Source organism: Carya illinoinensis, chromosome 11, assembly GCF_018687715.1.
Source record: "Carya illinoinensis cultivar Pawnee chromosome 11, C.illinoinensisPawnee_v1, whole genome shotgun sequence".
Classification (NCBI taxonomy): Eukaryota; Viridiplantae; Streptophyta; class Magnoliopsida; order Fagales; family Juglandaceae; genus Carya; species Carya illinoinensis.
The window spans coordinates 14974537-14994958 of NC_056762.1; the positions used below are offsets into that span (position 1 = coordinate 14974537).

General features: G+C 32.8%; 2 protein-coding genes across 3 annotated transcripts; one reads left to right on the top strand and one right to left on the bottom strand.

The window, feature by feature from the left end:
- Positions 1-8549: 8549 nt before the first annotated feature.
- LOC122280719 (transcription factor JUNGBRUNNEN 1-like) lies at positions 8550-13472 on the top strand. 2 transcript variants are annotated; one of them, XR_006230015.1, is made up of 4 exons: positions 8550-8838; positions 9593-9921; positions 10044-10714; positions 12836-13472. XR_006230015.1 is itself a non-coding variant. In XM_043091722.1 (3 exons), exons 1-3 carry the CDS (start codon positions 8619-8621, stop codon positions 10482-10484), a joined length of 990 nt encoding a protein of 329 aa, XP_042947656.1. In that variant the 5' UTR covers positions 8550-8618; the 3' UTR covers positions 10485-13472. The 2 variants fall into 2 exon arrangements, 1 of the variants encoding a protein (XP_042947656.1); XM_043091722.1 differs by having other exon boundaries at positions 10044-13472.
- Positions 13473-16515: 3043 nt separating this feature from the next.
- On the bottom strand, positions 16516-16947 carry LOC122282246 (protein FAR-RED ELONGATED HYPOCOTYL 3-like). The gene has a single exon (XM_043094198.1). It carries the CDS (start codon positions 16945-16947, stop codon positions 16516-16518), a length of 432 nt encoding a protein of 143 aa, XP_042950132.1.
- Positions 16948-20422: the final 3475 nt, after the last annotated feature.

Consider the following 20422-nt stretch of genomic DNA (forward strand, 5'->3'; position numbering starts at 1 on the left):
GTAATTAATACATGACCTCCTTAAACTATCTTACCATTTGCAATCACCCATTTAAACTATCAATTTTTGACGATCAATTTCCAAACTATTAAAAAGTTTCAATGTATTTTTCTCTTTAAAAAGTCCAAATGACCCCTTTTAATTCTAAAAATAATAATAATAATCCTTTTAAGCTAAAATTTTTAAATTTTAACGAAGGGATTTGTGTAAACCTTGTTACATTGGGGGACATATTAAGATGACTAATGTTAGATACAGTTAATTTAGAGTGTGCAATTAGTCTTGTGCACTTATTTTAAAAAAAGTGATCAAGTCTTTTAGACAGAATATTAGTACAGAAACTTTAATTTTAAACTATTCATATATAACTCCCTAATTTTACTATCAATTTCGATCAAATCAGTCTAGGGTTGTAATCAAGTTGAGCTGAGCCAAACTAGTTTTTGGCTTGTTGAGCCCTGCTGGACTCAAAATACTCAAGTTCGAGCCTGAGTTTGAAATTTTTTCTTTTTTTATTCTTTATTCAAGGCCGACTAGATAAGTTAAACTCTTAACTCAAACTTGAACTGGAGCTCGAATTTTTTTTTTTTATAAGATTTAATAATTGATAAATTAAATAAATTAATTAATAATCTAATATTAAACTTATACAACTAACAAGTAGAACCTCTATTGAATTATAAATTTTTTAAAAATTTATGAAAAATTAATATCTAATTAGTTGATATTTATTCAAAATAACAATATATTATATGCCTACATATGTTATTAATACATATACTGAAAATGATAGCATATATTTATTTCATATATAGTTCTTATTTACTAGTATATGAAATTATTAAATTTTATCGACTAATTATTATACAAATTATAAAATATATTTATGAAGAATGTTCCCTATATATAAAAACATAAGTAATTAGATCACATATTATATATTTAATTATAAAAGTGGTATACTTATATTATTAGTTAAAACATATATATACATATATGTGTATATATACATAGGTGTATGTATATATTTATCTATATATGAATGAGATTTAATCTAGTCGAGCTAACGAGTCGACTCAAGCATAAATGGCCTTAACAAGGCTTAACCGAGTCGAGTTGAATTTTGTCAAATATGTGTCATTTACAAATCGAGTGGGTATCTGCTTTCACGAACAAGTTTTTTTTTTTTTTTTTTTTTCACGAGTCAAGTTCAATTTAAGTTTAACCGAGTGAGTACCTAGCAGGCTATCGAATAGACTGATTCATTTACAACCCTAAATCAGTCTACATATTTCTATTATATATCTATATATATATATATATATATATATATATATATATATATAATATAGAGAGTTATGTTACATACAGTCACTTTTACGTACTTCACTAATATGATTGGCTGAAGCAATTCTTTTATATTAAAAAAATTGATGCAACCAATCACATTAATAGAGTGCATAAAGAATACATAAAAATAATTGCACATAGATTTTTTTATATATAAATATACATATATATGTGAAGTCAAAAAGCTTAAAAAAATTTTAATAGTTGCGCACCACTCTATTATACGTACATCCTATTTTATTTTATTTGAAAAAAGAGGGATCATGCATATCATTATTCATTAGTTAATCGATCCCTTGATTAATTGGAAGGCAATTGGAACTTGGAAGGTTGTAGTTAGTTATAGAGACATTAGAGCATTAGCAATGGCCTAACCATTTGCCAATGCAAGTCCAAAATTTAACTAAATGTGAAACAAAGCATCTACATTAGACTAGCTAAAGATACAAAGTTTGACATTTGTGCTATAGTATTTCTTAGCTCCTCTCCTAGTCTGGCGAGGTACTCTTCTGGAACCAAACTTATATTTTATTATTTTTCTTCCTCCCCCACTCTTTCCCTTGTTTATTCTCTTTCTTCATCTCGAAAACTCCCCATTTCCTCTTTCTATTCTTTCTTTCTCCAAAAACTATTTTCCCTTCTCAACCCAGGCAATTCCCTTTCTCTCCATCGTTTTTTCCTTCTTCAACCTACAAGCCCCATTCTCTCCATCTCGCTCTTTTTCAGCCCCATTCTTGCATACCTGCCTCGCTCTTCTTCAACCCGCAAACTTCCCCTTCTCTCCAACAGTTATCTTCATTGCCGTCATCTTCCTTCTCTCAAATGTAAGTCTATCTTCCTTGCTCTTCTCTTCCTCTTCTATGTGCATTCTCTATATCGTCATCTTCCTCGTTCTTCTCTCCCACTTCTCCGATTCTTATTTTCTCTTCATCGAGTGCTTAAATCACCATGTGTTTTGTGATTATTTACTAGAACACTGGTCTCATTGTCGATTATCACAGGCAAAACGATTCTCCCTTTGCTGTCTCCAACATAAAAGACTTAGGATTCCAATCCCCCTCTCAACCGTTACAGTAAGAGTTTTTCGCGCTATTGATATATACAATCATTTTTCACTCTCATTTTTGGATGAATACAAATCATTTTTGGACATTTTTTATTTTTGGAGCTTCGCTTTTTAAGTTTTGGTTGGTGGAAGAATTCAACTTGTTGCAGATGACTGATTTATTTCTATAGATCATGCTCTCCTCTCTGTTTTGGTTTTTTTTTTTTTTTCTATACTTTAATTTTTACAATTTTCATTTTGACTTTGGCTATATTAAAGTATGGTTTCAAAGCTTAAAGATCTATCATTAAATCTAGGATAATTGTGTTGTGCCATTTATGCAAAAAAGAGAAAGAAACCAAGTTTTATCAATCGTATGCAATATGTGCATGCATGAGTATGGTGTAAGAACAACAAAGGGGTTTTTTTTTTGAGTATGATGTATGAATTTTGTTCACAGATTTGCCTCTTAGTATGCTCTGCAAGATATCCCAATTATATATCTTGCACGTTTTGGAGTTAGTGAGCCATCATCTATTGTTCTTCATGTTGGGCTTCCAGTTTCTTGAGCACCTCATAGTCCTTACATTTGATATGTAGTTCCATATCAAAGGTAGTACATATGATTCGAACACTAGATATAGCAACCCTTTCTCCACCTAGGTTTTTTAACCTGGCAGTGATAATTAACTAGATATTGTATAAAAAAATGGGACTGTCTTTGTTCTTATTAGGTGATTATGTTCTGTTACTCCTTTGTTTCCTTCCTTTTTTCTTCATGAGCTCCCAGATTTGGTTTTGTTTTCTTAATGCCTATGCTATAGAATAAACCTTGATATTTTTAACTTCCTACATCAATTCATTCATCTTGAACATCCTAGGATATTCCAATTATATAGCCTGATACTCTGTAAGACATCCCAATTATATATCCCAATTATATAATTGGGGTATCCTAGTATATTTTTTTGAATAGTAGATGATGAGCTGAATAAACATATATATCCCAATTAAACAATTACCATCAAGAGTATGCAGTAATGAACAATTCCACTTCAAGTTCTCACAAGCAGGACCTACTTTTCTTCATACATTTCTTCACACATGAGAGTAGCTAATTAGAGTGGGGTGGTTCTTCAAAAGTTGTGATCAATTTTCATGTTTTGCTACATAAGGTCAAAGATAATTTTATAAGCATATGTGGTTCCCTAAATCAATTGATGAATTATCTTTAGAGTAACAGTTACAAAGGTATAAGATAATATTATAGCATATGTGTTTTTTTTTTTTATTTGGTGCCCTCACCTAAGATACCCAAGAAACCCAGTTCCTCATTCTTACTCCCTTGTATTTCTTCTTTATGCTTGTTGATGTGATGCTGATGCAGGCATTCATTTTTATGGCTCTGGGTTATTCTTCTGCTCTGTTTTCACCATTTGTTGAGAGCTACAAGAATCAATGCTTTGGTGAACAAAGGGTATTCAAGAATAAATACTTAGATGGAGAAAGTGTGATGCAAAAGTCTCTCTTTGTTGTTTTCTCCAAGTGACTTTTTTTTTCCCCTTTCTTGTTTTAAAAGTGAGGAAAGCAATGAGTCTTAGGGACTAAAGTTTGTGGAGAAAAATTTAGCAATTATAGATGGGAGTTTTAGTTTTTAAGTAGCTAATCCCTCTAGCTAGTCAATGCAAACATAATTGTTTTGGTCCACTTGTACTACTTTACATTTTATATGCTCCACTTGTACTTCTTTACATTTTATATGATGTTGCTCCACTCTATTAAACTGTAATATACTATTGAGATACTATAATATAATGTTGAGATACTGGATATATGTCCAATTGCTTTATTGGACTTGAATATTGGGTGAATTTTCTGACTCTTTGAAAATTTAATATTTTTCAAGGATGGACACATATTTTTATGATGACTCATTCTTCACCACTTTTTTACAAAATAGAGGAGGAGGTTATAATAGCATCCCAACCTAACATTCTAATGTTGTGGTCCAAGCAACCCTCAATGACAATGAAAAAAGGCATCCTCCAAAAAAAGTTCAAAGAGATGCATATTTCACTATAGAGAAGGATAACCTCCTTATCTTAGTTTGGCTTAACATTAACATCGATGCGATAAGGGGTACTGATTCAAAATCCACTCAAATGTGAGAAATAATTACCATATTTTATCATGAATATAAAAAACCAAACATTGCCAACCATTATGAGGGCTCTTTGATGAATCAATGGTCCACGATTCAGAAATGGACAAATAAGTTTTGTGCATATATAGTACAAGTAGAGTCATTGCACCCAAGTGGTGCAACAGAGTAAGACAAGGTATGTATCATTTTCTTTTTTTCATGCAATTTGTGATGGGCTTACTTATAAACTAACCAATATTCCTTCACCTTTGTAGATTGAGAAGGTAAAGATGTTGTACAAAAAGATGCTAGGGTGTAATTTCATAATGGAGTATTGTTGGTAGACACCAACCAAAAAGGCAACAACACATCTCCACCCTTGGTAAGAAGAAAAGGCCACAAGAAAAACCGAGGAGGACATGAAGGTTCTTGCTGAGAAACCTCCAGGCAAAAAAGTTGAGAAAGAAATGGAGATGAAGAGAAGTCAATAGTAGGAGATGATGGTGAGATCAAGAATGCCTTAACTAAGATGACTGAGGATAGAGCGATAACCATGGAAGAGCAGAGAAACGCTGCGTTGAAGGCAGAACGTGAAAGATCAACAGTATTTGAACTAAAGAATAAGAAGTTAGAAACAAAGATGATGAGTCTAGAATATTTCCGTAATATTCAACTCAGAATTTTTGAGGATTCGAGGTCTCATTCCGGAGGTATATCTACATCTTCATCGACACCTTATGGAGGTGTATAACTGGCTGTAGAGGTTACTTTTATTTTGATTTTAGTGGCTGCTCAGCCACATGTGATTTGGAGAAATATGTGGCTAGGTAGCAACTAGGTGTCATAATTGCACTTGTAGCCTTCTAGGGTTTCCTAAAATTACTTGGTTTTGTTTGAAATAACCGCTTTTGGTACTGCTAGTGCAGTTTTTGTTGGTTTGTTTGTATATTTTGTATTGCTACTAAATTGTACTAGCTAGCTAGTTTGTGGTTTATGAACTGGTTTTTACTAGTTTGGTACTTAAATATGAATCTACTGCTGGTTTATGAGTTGGAAATGTTTGGTAGAAATTTGTTGGTTTATGAACTTGTTTGTACTGGTTTGATGCTAAAATGTGAAAGAATTGCTAATTGAAGTACCGGAAATGTTGGTGGAATGTTATTGTAGGCTATCAAATTGTAGGCCTTTGTATTATAGGTTGATGTTATGAAATGTTATTATTGATCTTTCTTTCATATGTTATTTCTCTAAAAGTAAATTATTTACAAAAGGAAACTTCCATGTCAATAGTACAAAAAGTTTAAAATTGATTCTATAGTTGGGAAACAATAATTTTAAATAAAAATTAAGTTATTAATTACTATATAGAATATATTTGTAAAATATTAAAAAAATAAAAAAATTATTATTTAAATATATAATATTATATTATTATTTAAACTTTAAAATTGTTGGTCTAATATAAATTATTATTTCTATTATTTTAGATTTTAGCTAAAAGTTCAAATTTTAGTCAAAATTTTTAACTTGTTAATTAAGAGCTACATCGGAGGAGTTAGATATCTGCATGTCCGTAGCTATTGATCATGAGTCAATCTTCTCGATCGCGTGCCTTTTAACTTTCTTTGTTTTTATCTTCTTCTAATTCTAATGTACGCGCGTCTTCTGAAAGCGATCCATGTATATTTGAAGAGCCAAAGTCTTTTTTTTTTTTTTTTTTTTTGTCAAGTGATCATATACATTGGAGGAGCCAAAGTCTTCTTTTTCTTGTCTTTTTGAAAGAGAGCCAAAGTCTTTTTGAATTGAAATATTATATATAAATGAATAATGCTTTTTCTTTTTCTTTTTCTTTTTTTTTTTATCTTTATTTTAACCGTTCATATATTTAATTTTTTTCTTTTACTTACCGATTATGAAATTAATTATTAGTGTATTGATAATTCTTTCTTTATATTTTTTAAAAATATTTAAAAATGTTAAAAATATAAAAAAAAAAAACTAAAATTAAAAAAGAGAATTTGACCTAGGGGCACGGCCAGCTGTGCGGCTCCCTAGCAGCACTCTATATAAATATATGATCAATAATACTATATCTTTGCTAAAGTCAAAATATATATATATATATATATATATATATATATATTGCACATACAATGCATATATGTCTCTTCCACACATGCACACACAGACACACACAATGACTTTCTAGAAATATTAAGTCATGTCTTGATCATCATATACAAAACCACATGGTAGGCTGCATTACTCATCCACAAACTATTAATAACTATAAAATCATTCAAACCCCCACCGGTTATTTTAGGAAATAAATCCTTTTTTTTTTATCTTTTCTTTAAATATTGATGATCTCTAATCATCGATCGATCGTTGGTAATTAATTAAATATATTCTTACTAAAATTGTTTTAGAACGTGTCGAAATTCTATTATTTTTTTTATTTTTTATTTATCTTTGATTGTTTAAATATTATAGCAATTAGCAGCCTTTCTCTCTCTCCCTCTCTCTCTCTCTGATCTCTCTCTCTCTCTATATATATATCATCTATATATATATATAAGGAAACTTCTAGCATTATTGGCCGAGAAATTAAACCCTATAAAAATGCTAGGGCTTTCGTTAATAATAATAATAATTATTAATTATATAAGTATCAATATTATTTGCACAAGCTCAAGATTTTGGTGCATTAAGGCTTAGTTTAGATACAGAAATGGTTTGATCACCTCATCATTACAATTTTTTAAAATTTTTATACAAAATATAATAAACAATTCAATTTTTTTAAATCTCAAAATAATAATAATATTAAAAAATAATATTCTAATAATATTTTATTTAATTTTTAATTATTATTTAAAATTATCTTATCCTACCTCACTATCCAAATTAACATTCCAAACTACATCCCATTCATGTGTTGTGATTTTAAAATTGATAATCATATATATATTGAAAAGACTACTCACTCGTAGATATTGTGTCACATTAATAAAGTATTGTACTTTCATCAAACTGTGATGATTTGTGTGACGAATTTGTCGGGTCTAGCTAGCTGGGGCCAGTACAGACATCCTGACGATCGAGTCCATTATCGATTCATCCTCTTTTAATTCGTCCCGTACTTGACTCAACGTGATATTAATGATCTTAACGTACTTAATTAAGATTTTGTTACTGCGATTGTATATACGTACGGGGAAGCTGACTATAATCATTTAACGTATAAACTTCATATGGTTAAGCATTTAACGTACGTCTTTCTGTGATATACTGCTTGTGTAGAATTTTTGGACAATTTAGATGAATATTTTAAAATATTTATAAATAATATTGAAATAGTTTGAGTTAAAATTTTTTATTAGATTTAAAAAATAAAAAAAGAGAAAGAGAGAAAATTTAATAAAAATATTATAAACTTAAAAAAATATTTAAATATAATTTTTATTTTTAAATTTGAAAAAATTGTATTATATATATATTTTTGAGAATTTAAAAAAATTATAATGATTAGTTGAAAATATTGAAAATTTGAAATTGATGATATTTAACATTTGAATGATATTTAAAAATAAAATATCTGAAAATACTTAAAAATACTTTTATATTTTCCAACGCGTGCAGTCTTAATATATATATGTCTCTCATGAGTATAAGATGATCACCAACATCAAGTTCAATCAGGCAAAAGATCTTAATATATGCCTGACTGATATCAATTAAGCCAGCAACACTGAAAATGAATTTGTTGACCATCAGACCGGAAACTTTCCTCCGGTTTTAGAAAGTCAAAACTGGGGCACAGAGACAATTAAATTAAAGGAGACTACTTCTATTATGGGTAGATAGTTTCTTAATTGGGCCCCTCGATAGCCCTAAAAGTCAGCCCTCATGACTTGACCTTTTAAAATCCTAGCAGCTCATACCTACGATCTCGATCGATCTCTCTCTCTCTCTCTCTCTCTCTCTCTCTCTCTCATATATATATAGCTAGAAGGTTCTCTAATTACCCTATTAATTGGCTACTAGCTACAGAGCTGGGAAGAAGCTGGAGAACGTCTCATGTACTTGGAGATCAAGATCATGAGCAGTAAGATGCAGTTAGATGCTAGAAAGGAGGAAGATCATGGTGATGAAGTTCCACTGCCTGGATTTAGGTTTCATCCAACAGATGAAGAACTCGTTGGCTTTTATCTTCGTCGGAAGGTCGAGAAGAAACCAATACGTCTTGAACTCATCAAACAAATCGATATCTACAAATACGATCCCTGGAATCTTCCAAGTGAGGATTAACTAATTATAGTTTTTCTCTCTGTTTTCTGTGATGTCTGTGTACTGCATGATACCTACAAACATATAATATATATTAATTTGTGTGTATATATATATGTATGTATGTTATATATTGAATCTGTCTTTGTTTTAGAGATCAGAGATATTCATTCTCAGGCTAAAATTGTTTCAACTTGAAAAACCGATCCATGGGGCTCTGATCAAAATTAGGCCTTTGAGAACTAAGCTCTCTTAAACGTAGGCGCCTTTGTATCAAGTGCAGGCACAAAAGATTATTATGATTTTTAGGGTTTCTGAAAAATCACGTATCTACTAGCATGCAAACCCCACCACCCATGCACGGGTTTTATATATCCAGATCTTTCTCTCTTTCTTTCTTTTTTCTTTTTTTTTTTTTTTTGGGTTAATTCTTGTGCTGAATTCATTCCAAATTATAAAGGACTTGATCTCATGTTGATCTCTTTCTTAAATGCTATGAAACAAATTAAAATAGGATAAGTACTTGATATCCATATATAGAAAAGAATTAAAGCGTGCATCCGATTCAGATCATGTACTCTCTTGCGAATTAGGAGAGAATAATTTAGGAATATAGCATAGAGAGACAATATTGGTTGCTGTAGCAGTTCAGTTACAAGGTGCACTCTCTCTCTCTCTCTCTCTCTCTCTCTCTCTCTCTCTCTCTCTCTCTCTCTCTCTCTCTCTCTCACGAAACATTTTGTTTATATATTACTAATTTGCAGAAGCTGCTGGAAGTACTGCAAAAGACACGGAGTGGTACTTCTTTTGCAAAAGGGGGAGGAAGTATAGGAACAGCATACGACCCAACAGAGTAACAGGGTCTGGATTTTGGAAAGCAACAGGCATCGACAAACAAGTCTACTCAGCGAAAGGATCAGCAGATCGTCAAAGCCATCATGTCTGCATTGGCCTCAAGAAAACATTAGTATACTACCGCGGAAGTGCAGGAAAAGGAACCAAAACTGACTGGATGATGCATGAGTTTCGCCTTCCAGCTGATCATGACACCAACACCAACCTTTCGAATGCTAAAAGTACTGCACCAGAAGCTGTAAGAACAAATATATATGATCGTTTCATTAAACTGTAGGCTGTTCTTATGAAATCGTTTAATTGGTTAGACACCAATTTTGATGCATGCTTTCATGTTGTTTTCCATGCATGCCGTCACAGGAAATCTGGACACTTTGTCGGATTTTCGACCGTAATGTGTCGCATAGGAAGTACACGCCGGATTGGAGAGCGTTATCTGCTAAACGTCATACAGCTAATTACTCAAGCTCTGTAGCATGCAGTTTGGAGTCCAACAATCGAGAAGGTTACATTACTTTTGGCAGTAGTACTACTCCGTTCGTATATTATAATGATCATGAACATAATGAAAGAAAGCCTGTTGTTAATCATAATGTTGATGAGATTTGGAACCAGTTGCACTTTGGCCAGTTGAGCGCGACGGCGCCGGTGGCTCATGAACGCCCTCCATCATCTTCAGGCTTTCCAATTGGAAGTCCGGATCGACCGGATGAGAATTATCATGCGTTGTTTGATTGTGGGAATTGGGATGATGAGCTCAGATCAGTTGTAGAGTTTGCTCTTAATCCATCTAGCATGTAAATATTTTTATGTAATTATAAAGCATGTTGAATATGGATTTATATATAGACAGTATTGTTTTTATGAATTAATATTTCTTTTACTCCCAATTATTGACCTTGTATGGAGTAGAAGTGGATCGTATATTACATATGTTGAGACAATTATCTACAAATCAAGACCACACCGTTCTCTTCCTGCAAAGAAAATTGGATGATCCTAGTGGGGGATGCCTCCGCTATATATAAAGGGTAAGTTCATTAATGAGTTTTGAGAGTTTTTAGGCCTGGCAAACTAAACCATTTTTAGTTTAAAGGGTAAGTTCATTAATGAGTTTTGAGAGTTTTTAAGCCTGGCAAACTAAACCATTTTTATCTCATCTCATATAATCATTAAAATTTTCACAAACTTCCACACAAAATATAATAAGAGAATATCTTCCTACCGGTCACGCTGATCTCATTTGAAAAATGGCATCTAATAAAAACATGACACGTAGACACCTCATTTTCATACCATGTGACCGCAATGCATTCAATTTGCGTTTCCCAATTGCCCTCCTGCAACCTCTCCTCTCCCCTCTCCCTTCTCCCTTGAGCCCCTCTCCCTCGAGCCCTAACCCCCCTAGTTCCCTCCCGCAACGTCTCCACCATCCTCTCCCTCAGTCGAGCCCTAGCCCCTCACCCCCTCCTTCTCGATTTCTCTCCCTCGAGCCCTAATCCTCACCCCCTCCTTCTCGATTCCTCTCCCACGAGCCCTAGCCCTCACCTCCCCTCCTTCCAGATTCCTCTTCCTCGAGCCCTAACCCCCACCCCTTCCTTCCCTCACCTCGAGCCCGAGACCCACCCCTTCCTTCCCTCCCATCGAACCAGAGCCCCTGATACGAAATACCAATTGTTTCTCGTTGTTGGGTTTGTTGATACTTCTGATTGCTAGCTCTTTTCCTTGCTGTTTTTGTACAATCATTTCCATTTTCATTATTTTGTTTGCATTTGATTTATGCTTAGGATGAATGTTGAACAGCCATGTTCTTGCTTGTAGTTGTAGTTTTTATATAAATTTGTTATGAATTTTGTTTTTAAGAGCCCAAGAAATTATTTTATATGGATAGAATAGATGGTTCTAGCAATCCCGAAAGGATTTCCCTTATATTGGTGGTAGTTGTTGAACATAAATTTCGTTGTTTTTTGAGCTTTTTCTGGTCCATGGATGTGGGTTTTTTACATGCTCTGTTCAATTGCTTCCAAAACTCAGGTGCAAAGTCATTTATTTTTATATGATATATCAATCATTATCTGTTTGTGCAAGTAAGATAAACTGTTGTAGTCTGAGTCATTAATTATTTGAGAAATGTGTTAGTGAGGTGAGGTTGCGATCTCATGCAATCTCATGCACTGAATATTTGTTTGTAGCCGCTGGCAGGTTGGTGTACAATGGTTTAAGACTGCAATCCAACCATTTGGCCTAATTTTTGTGAAGGGTCTTAGAACTTGTCAATCTGTTTTGAGTGTGAATCTTCTTCTGAAATCTGTTTAAATCATTTATTCTGTGTTAATTTACTTTTAATACTCTTTCAATTAGCAAGGTACTTATTATTTAGCTGAAGGACATTTGATTGGTCATGTTCTTTGAATTTTCAGTACTAATTAAGGTAACTTGTGCTTTGTGTTTTATGATATGTTCTTTGAGTATGATTCTTCTTCTTAAATCTGTTATGATAAGTTTTTTGACTTCTGAATCTTCTTCTGAAATATGTTTAATTCATTCATTCTGTGTTAATTTACTTTTATCACTATTTCAATTAGCAAGGTACTTATTATATAGCTGAAGGACAGTTGTCAAGTCATGTTCTTTGAATTTTCTGTACTAATTAAGGTAACTTGTGCTTTGTACTTTATGATATGTTCTTTGGGTATGATTCTTCTTCTGAAATTTGTTATGATAAGTTTTTTTCCCTCTGAATCTTCTTCTGAAATCTATTTAATTCATTCATTCTGTGTTAATTTACTTTTAACACTCTTTCAATTAGCAAGGTACTTATTATATAGCTAAAGGACAGTTGTCAAGTCATGTTCTTTGAATATTCTGTACTAATTAAGGTAACTTGTGCTTTGTGCTTTATGATATGTTCTTTGAGTATGATATGTATTAATTTGCTGAAGTAGTTACTTGAGTCTTAGAATCTGCCCAGTTCCTCAGTGTCGTTCCTTCACTGGATTTATTACTTTGCTTTCGGTAGTTGCTAAATATCTTAAAATCTGTTCCTCAAAATCATTTTGTACAACCTTTTATTAATTTGCTTGCTTTATTAGTTAGAATCTACCTTGTTCCTCAAATTTGATTCAATATTTTTTTCCAATATTTGCTTGCAGTAGTTGCAATAAAACCACCTTTACTTGGGCTCCTAGTGATCCAGAATCGACAGAAAATGAAATACGATGACAGTAGTGCCAGTGAGAGTAGTGCCAGTTTCGAGCGTCCATTTTGCTATTGTGGGATTCCATCCAAGCTTAGGATTTCAGGCAAGGCTACTAGTTTTGGCAGGCGGTTTTACAACTGTCCAAATTATAAGATCAACAAGCAATGTGAATTTTTTCAATGGATCGATTTTGAAATGGAACTAAATACATGTTGCAAGATGATGTTGGAGCTAGCTCAAAGAAGGAACAACATAATAATGAAAGAACGTTTAATGACTGAAGAAGCCAAATTATCCGCTATGGAGAAGAAGTATAAGGGAACCTTAAAAGCTTTATATTTGTCATGGTCTTGTTTTGTGCTGATTTTGGCTGTAATCATTTTGTATCTCATCAACAATGTACCTCAGCCTCTTGTTTCAACCAATGGGCACTCCGACTGTTTGTGAATTTGACATTGTAATGTTGTACTTATTTTGGAAATGTAATGATGTAATGTTGAACTTATTTTGGATCTGTAATGATACTTAACTTGTAATGTTGAACTTATTTCCGAAATGTAATGATACTTAGCTTGTAATGTTGGCTTGTATTTTGGAAATGTAATGATGTTGTTCTGAAAATACATAAACGTGTAATCTGAATTTGTGAATCTAAAAGTCTTTCTTATATCTGAATGTCTGAATCTGGAAATCATTTCCATTACATGTTCTGAATCTGGAAATCATTTCCATTACATGTCTGAATCTAGAAATCATTTCCATACATGTCTGAATGTTTGAATCATGTCTGAATCTGGAAATATATCCATTGAACCGCAACATGCTGAAAATACAAGTGCTTGAATTTGAAGATCTGAAACTGAATGTGAATCTGGAAATCATGTCTGAATTTGGAAATCATGTTTGAATTTGGAAATCCACTTACATTTCTACATGTATTCCAGGATGCTGAATCTGAACATGAAACCTTAGAACCGCACCATGCTGAAAATACACCAACTTGCAGAATCTGTTAATTTACATGCTGAAAATTGATGATGAACATACATGCTAAAAATACATGCTACAACTTGTGAAATCATTTGTTCGTCAATCCAACAATCATTTCCATTACAATCCACTAATCATTTCCATTACAATCCAACAATCATTTCCATTACAATCCAACAATCATTTTCATTTCAGAATTTGGTCCGCACCAAACATGAAAACATGAACATCTGTTAACTAACAATTATTACAACCTTTGAACTTAACATTGTCTTAACCTTCCCAGATTCAAAAAACACATACATAACAAACATTAAATATGCCCATTCTCAAAAAGCTGAAACTAAACATCCGACCCTTGAACATGAACATAACCCCCTAAAAATCAATTCCAAGTGCCTTGGAACCGCAATCCTCCAACTTCTTCCTCTAAGGCAACCAAGTGCTTCCTCAACAACATTAACTGTAACAGTTAAAAAAAATAATTTAATAAATAAATATCAACAAATATTTAGAATCACTCAGCATAATTAAAAAACCATCCCAAGTTCCTCAATCCTTGAAATAGTATAAAACACCAACTTGCACACCAACCTCATATTTGAACTGACGGGTCCAAGCTTTGTGATATGTTACCAGTTATATTTCCAATATCTCTACATAAAAGAAATAAACCATAAAAAAATTATTGAAATAATAATGAAAAATTTACAACACAAATTTTCAAACTCTCTTACAACCTCACTGAACGACAGTTGTTCTTAGCATGACCCTCAATCTTACAAATGCTACAACGCCTTTTCTTCGCAGTTTGAGTCTCTTTTGGATTTTTTGCTCTCAACGATTTTGGTCAGCCTTTAGTTGCCACCCGTGGAGGATCTTGTAAAACTTGTGAAAAATTTGATACAACTTGTGATTTGAACATTTGTGAATCATTCATTAACATGTTTTCATCTTCAAAATTTGTTTCCCCTTCTAGTTGGTCCATCGACAGTAACTCCTTGTGGACCTTGTCTAAGGCAAGAGAGAGGTGTTGACATTTTTGGATTGATTGTGAGTCAAGTTCGGCAATATCATAGAATTGCATCATCAATTTGCTTTTTCTCAACATTAGATCATCTTGTCTCATTATGTGCCCATCAGAATTTGGTATGTCAAGAATAGTCTGGTTCTTAGTATTGATGATCCATCTCTCTAGAATATAATGATGTGGCAACAAATCTAATTTCGATTTCTTCCCAAGGACACATAGGATATGCCGACAAAAAATCCTCACAAACTCAAACATATGACATGTACATATTGCCTTCACTTCTCCACTATCCAAAGTCACCTAATAAATAGGTTGATCTTTGTCATTCCGTGTGACTCCGTATATCTTACTTTCACCATCTTTTCCAACTTTGGTTGGAATGTACCTTTGGCTATTGAATAGCTCATCCTGGAAGATCATGAAAGACTTCCTTGCATATATTGAGGCCACATCTTTTTCAATTTTCCATAACGTTTTCATAATCACCCGTGTCAATTTTGTTCGCACGTCCTTTTCTTTCTCCTTGAAATAACGTACATCTAAGGTTTTCTCATATTGATGTACAAAATCACTCACCATTGTGCTCGAACGAACATAATCTTTAAAAAATTTATTCATGCTCTCGCTCCTTTGAGTTGTTGACATACCAGCACAAAACGTGGTTTGCAAGTAAGCTGGAACCCACTTATCCCTTCAATTGTAAAGATTTTGCAACCAATTATTATCCACTAGACCATACTTCACTAGTATTGAACTCCACTCCTGCTTGAACTCATCAACAGTTATTGTTTCATGGATACAATGACGGAACTCTTTTTGAAGGTCCGAAAACTTGCTATACACATGTGCCAAATGTTCTAAAAATTTCTGTAAAATATGCCACAGGCACAACCTATGGGTTGTATTTGGGAGGACCTCACTAATGGCCTTTGCCATTGCCTTATCATCATCAGTAATTATGGTTGAAGGGGCACGCCCAAACATTACCTCTTGCCAAGTTCTCAATAGCCAAATATAGGATTCAGCTATTTCATTAACTAACAATGCACAACCGAACATTATAGTTTGGTGATGATGATTCACCCCTAAAAATAGCACAAATGGTATCTTATAGATATTTGTCAAGTAAGTCGCATCAAACATGACCACATCTCCAAAATATTGATATGCAGCCCTTGATCTTGCATCTGCTCAAAAAAAAAACTTCCCACACACCCATTCTCATCAACTTGCATGGAATATACAAACCCAGGTTCTTTACACTGCCTATCAAGAAAGTACGCATACAACCTTTGTGCATCTCCCTCTTCAAACAATTTCCTTCTTTCATTTCCCAAATAATTCTCGACGTCCTTACCAATGCATCCAACATTAAAAACACTACCTGATTCTTTGCTCAACACCGACATTATCTTCCTTGTTGGTACACTGGACTCATTCAAAGTGAGAATGAGTTTTTTTTGGACACGTGTTACGCCTCTATGTCCACGAAGCAAACTAATGCTTCTCGGTGTAAGTAGCTCATGGTTGTGTTCGCGGATGAACTTGCATACTGTCCACTTTTGACAATGTTTTTTTATACACATTATTACTTTACACCCAATCTTTGTTTATGCAGGTTTAGGGATTTTCCGTTCTATTTGCTTCTGACTTTCACGCCGAAATCCTTCCCTTGAGCAAACATACTTTACTAGAATTAGTTTTCTATCATCCTTTGATAATCGAGTATGGTTGGTCCTCATTGCAAAACCCGTTCGTCTTGCATACGCCTTGTAAAATGCTTGAGCATCTTCAACCTCGTCAAATTCCTTCCCAACGAATGGTTCAATAAGACTACTACTCGAACTAGAAATCTTATTAACTTCATCTCCATCTTTCACTTCCACATTAACTCCATCTTCCACTGCTCGATCTCGCTCTTCCACATTCACTTCATCTACCTCATTCACACAGTCTCCCACACCCACATTCACATCATTTTGTTCTACTCCAATTTCAGCATCACTACTAACATCTTCAACCTCGGGACAATTTCTTCTCATCATTATCTCAACTTCATCACTATCCGAACTTAACAGAAAATCCTACCAAAAAATATAAAAAAGGATAACAATTCTTATAAACAAATTTTCTGTTATAAATATAAAAGCATAGCAATTCTTGTAATAAAAATTTCTGTTATAAATGTAGAAGCATAGCAATTCTTGTAATAGAAATTTCTGTTGTAAAAAAAAACATTGAAGCATAACAGTTACTGAATTTGACGTGCATATACGCATCAGTTCCTCTTTCTATTATAATTAATGCCATGTTAGATTCCAACCTTCCCCAACCACATGCCAAAATAAATTTTCAAGAAGATGAAAATTCCAAAAATCCTCTTTTAATGTTTTAGATGGCCGACTCTTTTTTTTTTTTTTTTAACAGTGATATATACCTTAAGTGGATTTAGCAGTGATGAACAACTCAAATCTGTCACCTATAACATAGTGTATGACTCCAATGGCATGAACAATATTCACAACATAAGGATGAACAAACACACCGGTCCAAATATTATCTGGGATTTTATTTAGAATCATCCACACCGAATCTAGAAATGGAGTTTACATCCAATAAATCTCAAGCGTATGGCATCGGATTCAAGATTACAATAAAAACTTAAAATGGCTTTATAGATCGACTGAATGTTAGACGAAATAAAACCCAAAACTTAATAGATCTAAAAACAAGATGTTCAAAATCTGGAAACAAGAATTTATTGGATGCTAAACCGACCATGTGTGACGGGTTGAGGCTGAAGTGTGCGACGTGATTTTTGGGGCGGAAGTGAATGCTACAACGGGCTGAGGTGGAGGTTGCGACGGCCTGAACTAGAGGCTGCGACGGGTTGAAGTGCGACGGACGACGTGAGTGAAGGCTGCGACGTTGAGAGAACTAGGAACGATTTTCCTTCTGTTTTTACAAATTTTATTGTGCTATCTCCTGTGGTGTGCTTCATGGAATTAGGATGAAGCCCTCTGACGTGTCGGGCTATTATTGGTTGCCGTTTAAGTGTTGAGAATGGCATAACCATTCCGAAGAGGAACTGATATAATAAACAATTTAATTTTTTTCAAATTTTAAAATAAAAATAATATTAAAAAACTATATGTTAACAATATTTTATTTAATTTAGTCTTACTAGGGATATTTTGTAATGCCCCGGTCCCGGATGAGCTGGAGAGTTATTTCTTGTCACTTAACTCAAATTCCAACAAAACATTTATAGACTCCAACTCCTCAATGACATAAATTTGTTGTTTTAAACTAACTTCCTCAATATAATCAACCTCCCAAAACACCAAGCAATCATAACACAACCAAATTATTTAATAAAATTCACACATACTCATAGAAATCTTCTAAGCATAACCCACTATACTTAAATCATTTCACTCATACTTCATAATCTTAATTCTCAGTTGAAATATTCAAATTATTTGAAAAATATTGTAAAGATAAGGGGTGAGTTATCAACAACTCGCTAAACAGAGAACATATATTAGTATATAAATATGAGCCTTTTCAGAGAGTTAAGAATGAAAAAAAGCATTTCATTTCAATATGCAAATCTCAAAAACATGTTATCAAAACATCATAGCAACATTTCAACATGTTCATATTCAAAAATATCCTTTAGCATAACATGACAGAACATCATTATCATATCATATCATATTATATCATATTATGTCATATCATATCAGAGTATCATATCATAACAGAGATCATGTTTAACCCCTATGGTAGGGTTGTACATTCTGTAGAAAGCCAAGCATAACATAAATCACCATGACACCAAAGCTATCGCACTTAATATAACAGAGACTACTATTATATCTCATGGCAGGGCCAAAGACCACTATTATGTCTCGCGGTAAGGCCAAAGGTCACTATTATATCTCTCGGTAATGCCAAAAGTTACTATTATATCTCGTGACAGGGTCAGATGTCACTATTATATCTCATGACAGGGCCAGAGATCACTATTATGTCCAATGACACGGCCAGAGATCATTATTATCACCCGTGACAGGGCCAGAAGCCATTATTATCACCTGTAGCAAGGCCATATATCAGAGCAAAACAAAATCAAAATGATCAACACATAACCAGAAATAGAATCAAATCTAAAATCAGAAAGTCATGCCAAAAGTTTTTCAAATTTATATCATATAAAACAGACTGCTGAACATATTTATATTATTTTCACATATTCAAAATAGATTCAGAATGTATTCATTATACATGTACAAAGATTTTCAAAATTCATGTTCGGTCTTTTTGCACATAAACATGTCAAAATATTACTCATGTCAACACTAGTCATATCAGAAAATATTTTTCTCTTTCATACAGATTTCATGAGTAATGCAGAAACACATAACTGGTGTTGTTTTCATATTTTCTTTTCAAATCATATCATGAACATTTTCAAAATCAACCTCAATTTATTTTCTTTTTATGCAATGTCTAGTATAGAAACCCCACTTACTTGAACTTCTTAACTTCTGTAAATTTTCTCGCAACAATACTAAGCGAAATCAATCATTACCTATAGGAAAGTCAAGTTCGAGCTCGAGCTTGAATTGTTTTTTTTAATAAGATTTAATAATTGATAAATTAAATAAATAAATAAATAATCTAATATTAAATTTATACAACTAACAAGTAGAACTTCTATTTAATTATAAAATTTTTAAAAGTTTATAAATAATTAATATCTAGCTAGTTGATATTTATCCAAAATAACAACATATTATATCCCCACATATATTATTAATGCATATACTTAAAATGATAGCATATATCTATTTCATATATAGTTGCCACATACTAGTATATGAAATTATTAAATTTTATCAACTAATTATTATACAAATTATAAAATATACCTATGAAGTATATTCACTATATATATAAACATAAGTAATTAGATTACATATTATATATTTAATTATAAAAGTGGTATGCTTATATTATTAGCTAAACAATATATATATATATATATGTGTGTGTGTGTGTGTGTGTGTGTGTGTCTATATATATATGTATATATTTATCAATATATGAATGAGATTTAATCTAGTCGAGCTAACGAGTCGACCTAAGCATAAATGGTCTTAACGAGGCTTGGCCGAGTAGAGTCTAGTCGAGTTTTATTGCGTATGTATCATTTACAAATCTAGTGGGTATCTGCTTTACGAACGAACCTTTTTTTCACGAGTCAAATTCGATTTAAGTTTAACCGAGCGAGTACTTAGTAAGCTATGAAACAGACTGGATCATTTACAATCCTAAATCAGTCTACATATATATAATATATATAATATAAAGAGTTATGCTATATACAGTCACTTTTAGGTATTCCACTTATATGATTAGCCGAAGCAGTTATTTTATATTAAAAAAATTGATGCAACCAATCACATTAATAGAGTACATAAAGAGTAAAAAAATAACCACACATAAAGT

What these genes read in the sequence shown, in the direction of transcription:
- LOC122282246 (XM_043094198.1), bottom strand. Translation starts at nt 16,947, where the DNA reads ATGAGAAGAAATTGTCCCGAGGTTGAAGATGTTAGTAGTGATGCTGAA.
- LOC122280719 (XM_043091722.1), top strand. Translation starts at nt 8,619, where the DNA reads ATGTACTTGGAGATCAAGATCATGAGCAGTAAGATGCAGTTAGATGCT. An exon ending in CGATCCCTGGAATCTTCCAA is followed by an intron (nt 8,839 to 9,592) that starts GTGAGGATTAAC and finishes ACTAATTTGCAG; the next exon opens with AAGCTGCTGGAAGTACTGCA. An exon ending in AAAGTACTGCACCAGAAGCT is followed by an intron (nt 9,922 to 10,043) that starts GTAAGAACAAAT and finishes ATGCCGTCACAG; the next exon opens with GAAATCTGGACACTTTGTCG.